The 7,500-nt window shown below is 46.5% G+C and overlaps 3 protein-coding genes across 4 annotated transcripts in view; all 3 read left to right on the plus strand.

Moving 5' to 3' along the window:
- Positions 1-2,137, plus strand: part of LOC113828627 (uncharacterized) — a 7,817-nt gene extending 5,680 nt beyond the window's left edge. The window contains exons 7-8 of the mRNA XM_070130262.1: positions 416-509; positions 973-2,137. Coding sequence (XP_069986363.1) covers positions 416-509; positions 973-1,439 — 561 coding nt within the window. The 3' untranslated portion in view covers positions 1,440-2,137. The remainder of the gene's footprint in view (positions 1-415; positions 510-972) is intronic.
- The window catches only part of LOC113816244 (Kv channel-interacting protein 4), a 521,919-nt gene that overhangs the window by 287,696 nt on the left and 226,723 nt on the right, over positions 1-7,500 (plus strand). The gene's annotated exons all lie outside the window — the stretch shown is intronic.
- Positions 3,746-7,500, plus strand: part of LOC113828649 (uncharacterized) — a 4,513-nt gene continuing 758 nt past the window's right edge. The window contains exons 1-2 of the mRNA XM_027381655.2: positions 3,746-3,902; positions 6,340-7,500. The exon at positions 6,340-7,500 is cut by the window's right edge and continues 758 nt beyond it. Of these exons, the coding sequence (XP_027237456.1) occupies positions 6,357-7,500 (1,144 nt within the window). The 5' untranslated portion in view covers positions 3,746-3,902; positions 6,340-6,356. The remainder of the gene's footprint in view (positions 3,903-6,339) is intronic.

Raw genomic sequence — 7,500 nt, forward strand, 5'->3', positions numbered from 1 at the left:
GGATCGAGGGATGCCAGGGGATCGAAGGATGCCAGGACGGGGATTGCTTTTGGATATGCTGTGCGGAGGGCGTCAGGTGCTGGGTGCTCATGAAGACGGATTTCTGATTCAGTGAATGATGCGTTTGTGGCATGTGATTATAGAATATGATACCGTATAACATGATGGTAAAAAGGGATATAATGATAATGAAAGTACTGGCAAGACTGCTGCAACAATATCAAAATAAAGAGGCCTATCATTACCATTAAATGCTTCATGATCCACTGCCTGATATTAATTCCCTGCATCATTCTCCTTTATCGCATTTTAAGACGACCACGTTCATAGTAATGGCGCATGCAAGTTCCTTTTCCTCAGCAAAGGATAAAAGATAAGCCCAGGCCCTAACACCCCTGCCGTCGTGCTCCCGCAGGCGGAGGCGGAGCTGACGGCGTCTGTCCCGCTGTGGCCTTACTTCACCCGCGTTCGCCACGTCATGATGTCGCTCAACATTCCGACCTCTCAGGGTACGTCAGGCGCTGCAAGGCCCGGGCCAAGAGAGGCCCACTTTGAGCTTGTTTTTGGTATATTTGATGAATTATGATCTTTTGTCTTATTTCTGTGTGCATCCTCATCTTCCCTTTCCTTACTACTTTTGAATCGCTATCGTCCTTACCTGCCGACCGACTGGTCACTGAGTTCCCTTCCTACCTAACCGCCGCCCGCCTCTCTCGCTCCCTCCTTCCCTCCCTCCCTCCCTCCCTACTTCCCTCACTCCCTCCCTCTTTCCCTCCCTCCCTCTCTCCTTCCCTCCCTCCCTCCCTCCCTCCCTCCCTCTTTCCCTCCTTCCCTCCCTCCCTCCCTCCCTCCCTCCCTCCCTTCCTCCCGTCCTCCTTCCCTCCGTACGCCCGCCCATTCTTAGCCTTGTGCTTTTCATCGTCCTCCTCTCGTTGCCTTCCTCCTCATCACCGCCCCTGCTCCCGCCCGCAGCGCCCGTGGACCGGAAGCCCATCATCGGCCTGGGCGGCGTGGCGGAGACCCCGGGCAGGAAGCCCCGAGGAGCAGGACTGGGCGGAGGCCTGGGCCTGCGGACGCCCTCGTCGTCGTCGTCGGCGGGCGCGGGCGGCGGCGGGCGGAGGAGCCGGGGGCTGGCGGGGCGCGTGCGGCAGCTGGAGGGCCACACGAGCCTCAGCCGCCGCCTCGACCACCTGGAGGCGCGCGTAGAGACGTCGCGGCTGCAGCGCGAGGCCTACAAGCAAACCAACTCCATCCTGACGAAGGTCCTGGCGGAGCTCAGGAGGATCAACGGCATCCTGGAGGAGCAGCAAGAGCAGCGCTTCCAGCCCAGCCACCACATCCACGCCGGCGGCGGCCAACGGCAGCAGCACCACGACCAGGAGCCGGGCAGCCCCAACCAGGGCATCATCATCGTCGAGGCCTACGCCGATCAGCTCTAGGAACGGACACGCACACGTATGTATGCCTAGAGGGGGCATAGCTCAGAGGTGGAGCGCTGGCTCTGCAGTCACAAGGTCCTGGGTTTGTGCTCGGTCACCCCTCTCAGCCGACTCAGCTGTGAGTGAGTACTGGTATGCTGACCTCAGCATGCTGGGGTCAAAGTTGGGGCAGAAAGGAATAGGTGACCCTCATGCCGCGACTTGATATGCAAATTCCTCTCCGGACATGTCCCCCGCGTCCTCTTGGATATGGGACCAGGTTTGACCGATATGTATGTGCTTATATATTTTCGCTCTGTGAAACTCACAGCAGCCAGTCGTTATTCCTGGGGACTCTGCCCAGTAGCCTCTCTCCTCCCGGCGGCTTCGTTCCATGATTTCTCAACTCGGAGACTTCCCATGGGATCTTCTTCCCCAGTTTCTCGTATGGAGGAACGCTCACAAGAATCGTATTTTGAGAATATAGGCGGAGGTAGGGTAGGTAGGGTGGCCCCCTTTGCCTAAATTGATGTGCATTCTAATAAAACCAATCTTTCACCAGAAACAAAATATTTTGAATCATTCTTATGTTAGAGTACTTGCAAAGTAATACATACCGAGCTACATGTAACTGATATATAGATTTTACTTTGTATTTTTAGATTGTAAATATCCATTGTTCATATGAATGTATATTTATATAATAAAATTTCTTACAACTCCGCGTTTTAGCGCCTATGAATATATACTGATTAGCAAAGATATTTTATTTTCATTGATTTATATATGAAGGTATTGTTATCCTTGAGTAAAATAATTCACTGCACTGCAATTGAAATGCATTATGGCTCTGCCGAACAATGGCAAAACCACACCGGATTAGCGTACGTTAATATCTGCTGCATGTTCTACCGTTTTCCACTTCTGTTTCCGGCTGTTTCCTTTCGCACGGCCGACGCCACTTCCTTTCATTCGCAAATGCTCTTGGAAACCGATTGTTTACTCGCTTCGCATCGACGTTGCCTTGTGCCGCAGTGGCCTCCAGTCTGGCACGCACGCACACACACACACACACACACACACACACACACACACACACACACACACACACACACACACACACACACACACACACACACACACACATATATATGCATAAACACACACACACACACACACAGACCCGCACGCACACACACGCACATACCTTTATTAAAATTCCAGACGAGGTCAGTATTGGATATGAACTCACCTTAGTATGACCTTAAAGTTACCCAACATTCTTTCTTTTGGATAAATTAAAATCCCACTGAAGGGTATGAATCATATCCAGTGCCAACTGGATGAGATTTGCCGAGAATTCTGCATTACTGCTGGATTGCAACAATGCACAGTCATCAGTGTACAGTGAGTGTTCAGGATTCCGAGGGGGAGCTGGGAACGCGTCATTGATCATACACAAATATTTAAAAATACGGAAAATCCTTTTTTTTTTTTTTTTTTTTTTTTGCGAATGTCTCTTGAATGTGACTCTCTGTCTTTACTGGATGACAGAGATCGACGTCCCTTTCAACTAGTAAATTTCTGGAATTTAGAAAATAGCTGCAAAAATTCTCTTTACTGAAGTTATTATTGGAAAGCCTGAAGGCTCGTAGTCGAGGTCGTGTGTCGTCCGCCCTCCTTGAGGTGGAGTATCCGTGTGTAGGCCATACAGCGTTTATTGGTAAGATGTGAGCACTTTAGAGTCTCCTTCACGAGTGTCCCGTCCTCTGCGCTCCTGGTGCATTTGTCGTCTCCCTCGGCACGAACGACGGGAGCCCAAGTCCTTCTGTTAGTTTCCCTCCGTCGAGGGGAGGATCCCCGTTTTCTGCGGCTCGAAGGGCAGACTGGCATAGCGTGGCGATGGCGTGATTCGGGCGCAGCGTAAATACGACCGAGCGACAGATAGAGACATACAGAGAGAAATACTGGACTGAACCAAAGTGGTCTAGGCTGAAGAAATTTTGGCTTGGGCGCTCCCCCGCAAAGTCGCAGATCAGAAGTAAGAGATGAGATCGACCAACAGATGATTCGGCGTTTACAAGAGCCAGAAAGATTATAGAAAATGAATGAATAAATCAAAATAAACAAAGTAATATGGAAGAATGGCGCAATCATACTAGTTTCCCCTTTCTATTTCGTTTTCTTTTCCCGACCGAAGGAAAACGTGAACCAACACAAAGAAGTTTCTCGAGGGACAGACACGTATATAACATTACATTCCCACTCGCATTCGAATCACAATTGATAACCTTATGATAACGACGATAAGATAACTCAACCGATCAGGTGGGAGGACAGTACTACATCTCACGTGTTGCGGAAATCGGCTTTGTCACAGTTTTAAGCATTAGTGTCTATTTCACACAAGAAGCCACGACAGATTTTTCTCTTTAGCTTTATCAGTTGATTTCGGAATAGATCTGCACTTTTAGAATTATTTAGGTAAGATGTGACTGACTTTCATCTTGATAGTTTGATATCTATAGTAATTATTTTTACATATTTCATGTGTTGTGTGTTTATTTTCTTTATGCTTATTATCGTTTTTCATTTGGTGTTGCCATAGTAACGTATCGTTATTATGTTCATATTTTCATCCTTACCATCATCATTATTATTATTATTATCATTATTATTATTGTTTTTCTTCTTATTATTTATTTCATTATAATCATTTTTATTATGATTATCATTATTCTTATTCTTATCACTATCATTATCATTACACTATCACTATCATTACCATCATCATTATTATTGTTAATACTATTATTATTATCATTAAATCATCATCATTATCATTAGCATTATTATTAGCATCAATAGCATTATTACTATCAACATCATTATTATTATTGTTATAATTCTGGAAATTTTCATATACAAAAATAAATATTTGTTCTTACTAACTTAATGTTGCCAATTTTGTCGATATCAATTTTGATACATAAGAAAGCGTTGCCTCAATATCACCACCACCACCTGGGGTTTTGGATTTTTAGGGAAACCCTAAGAAAACCCAATTTTCACTTCCCTAATTCTAATATGAGTAGCTTGTGGGGTGGATTGAATAAATTTCTCTGCTGAATGTGTGCCAAAGATACAGCGGTCATAGAATCAGTTTAACCATTTCCTTTCATTCTATAAACGAATCATAATAAATGGGACACATCACAATAAACATTATAAGGAAAATAAGGGATATTCTATTCTAAATTAAAGTCTTAGAGTAAGTTAAAGCGATGGTATTTACGTCACCAAAAGAAGTTTTTCAAGTAGGGAAATGGCTCACAATGAGTAAAGGTTCTGATTAAAAAAAGAAAAAATCCAGCTAAATTCATACTCTTCAGCAAAACTTTACCTACTAATTATGTCAACAATCATTATGATGAACATAAACACAAAAGTGGTGGGAGTGAGTCACTCAGCTCTACTCCCTGATGTTTCCCGTGTAGTAATAGGAAATATCAGGGAGTGGAGCCGTCTCCATCTCATCTCATGTTCGTCATAATGGTTATTGATTCATAATCAGTAAGTAAAAGGAGAATGTAAAGTTAAGGTTATCCTTAGACTTGGATTTAGTAGAAGAGAATATCCCTTGTTTTTCTTAAAAAGTTTGTTGTTAAGAAGACATTGTAATATGCCACATGTATTATTATTTGTTTGCAGGAAAAAGGCTAACTGTTTCTGTGACCGTTGCGTCTTTGACACAATGGAGGAAAGAATATGAAGAAACAGAAGAAGAAGAGTTTATTATTATCATTATCATTACTATTATTATCAAATATTATTATTATTATTATTATTATTATCATTATTATTATTATTATCATTATTATCATTATTATTATTATCATTATTATTATTATCATTATTATCATTATCATTATTATTATTATTATTATTATTATTATTATTATTATTATCATTATTATTATTATTATTATGACAATGATAATCATTATAGTTATCATTACCATTACCATTATTACTATTATTATTATTATTATTATTATTATTATTATTATTATATTCATTATCATTATCATTATCATTATTATTATTATTATTATTATTATTATTATTATTATTGTTATTATTATTATTATCATCATCATCATTATATTTTTCCATTATCCATATTATTGTTAGTAGCAGTAGTAGTACTAGTACTAGTATTATTAGGAGTGTGATCATTACTACTATTATTATTATTTATGTTATCACTATTATTAGCTTTTTGTTATCATTCTTATAATCATAACTATTATTATTATCATCATTGTTACAATTATTATCATTACCATTATCAGCATCATCATTACATTATATCTATTATCATTATTATCATAATTACCATTATTATTACTATTTCTATCACTATCATCATCATGACTCTTATCATTGCTGTCATTATTATCATCATTACCATTACAAATATCATTGTCATAATCATCATTATTATGTTCTATTTCACTTATTGGCTTTATGGTGATTATATGATAAGGAAGACAATAACAACGACAAAACCGTCATTTTCATCCTTACTCACATTATCCTCCTTATTTCGTTCCCTCTTCTCCCCGTCACGCCAGGCAGACCAAGGAGGAATTCAGAAGGGAGATAAGCGCTATCACATGCCTCTTTTATCTTCCTTATCACACTTCCTTCTGTTTTTATTCTAACAATACTCACACACACACTGTAGCTGGTCAGTCCGCCTCATTTCCTCTCCTTCCCTCCCTCCACCTCTCCTTCTGTCTCACCCTTCTTCCCTCCCGTCTCTCCTCCGTCTTCTTTCTCCTCTCCCGCCATCTCTCGCTTCATCCCTCCCTCCCTTCCCTGTCTCTGTCTTCAGCTAAGTGTTCCTCATCCTCAGGCGCGCGGCGAGGCGCGATGTCGTCCTCCGAGGTCGACCTCCACGCCCTGGTCGAGGGGCGGTGCGTGCGCGCGCGCGAGGAGGGCGGCCTGGCGATCTACGCGCCGCGGACGAGGCTGCTTCGGCGCGACGAGGCGCGGCGGACGCAGGTGGCGGCGGTGGGCGAGTGGGCGGCGGGCGAGGTGCGGGCGGTCCTCCTGCTGGGCGAGACGGGCGCGGGCAAGACGCGCGCCCTCAACGCCATGCTCAACGTGCTCTTCGGCGTGCGCTTCGGCGACACCTTTCGCCTCGAGCTGCCGGACCAGCTGGCCGAGGGGGCGCCGCGCAGCCCCGTGCACAGCCAAACGGACTACATCAGCGCCTACCTGCTCTACGGCGGGGCCGGCGCGCCCTTCCGCTGCCACTACCTGCTCGTCGACACACCCGGCTTCGGCGACACGCGCGGCGCCGAGCACCGGCGGTCCGTCACGCAGCGCCTACGGGCGTTCCTGACGGAGGAGCCGAGCTTCGACAGCTTGCACTGCATCGGCCTGGTGACCAAGGCCAACGAGAACCGCGTCTGCAGCGGCCAGAGGGAGGTCCTGGCCGAATTCACGGCGCTCCTCGGCAGCGACGTGGCGGGCGTGACGCACCTGCTGGCCACCTTCGCCGTCGACGACGCGCCCGTCGAGGAGGTCATGCGGAGCGCCGGCCTACTGTACAGCCACGCTTTCCTATTCGACAACTGGCCCCTGTACGCCGCCCACGGCCCCGCCCTCTCGCCCGCGCGCAGGACCAGCCTCGAGCTCCGCTGGGACTGCATGGCCGCCGAGTACCGCAGGTTCTTCGCCGCCGTCGACAGCGCGCGGCCCGTGAGCCTCACGCTGACGAGGGACCTGCTACGCGAGCGGCGGGAGCTCGAGGCGACGCTGGGGGCGCTCCGGGCGCAGGTGCGTCTTGCGGCGCAGGCTGCGTCCGCGCTGCGCGTCGAGCAGAGGGCCCAGAGGCAGGCCCTCCGCCTCGCGGGCCAGATCGAGTGGAAGCGGGACGTCCGCCGCGTCCTCAGGGAGACCTACAAGGTGATGAAGGGCTTCCACGCGCACAACTGCCCGCAGTGCGACCGCACATGCATCTTCCCGTGCGAGGATCCCTCCAACGCGGTCCGCGGCGCCGTGGGAGCGG

The sequence above is a fragment of the Penaeus vannamei genome, chromosome 15, assembly GCF_042767895.1.
Source record: "Penaeus vannamei isolate JL-2024 chromosome 15, ASM4276789v1, whole genome shotgun sequence".
Classification (NCBI taxonomy): Eukaryota; Metazoa; Arthropoda; class Malacostraca; order Decapoda; family Penaeidae; genus Penaeus; species Penaeus vannamei.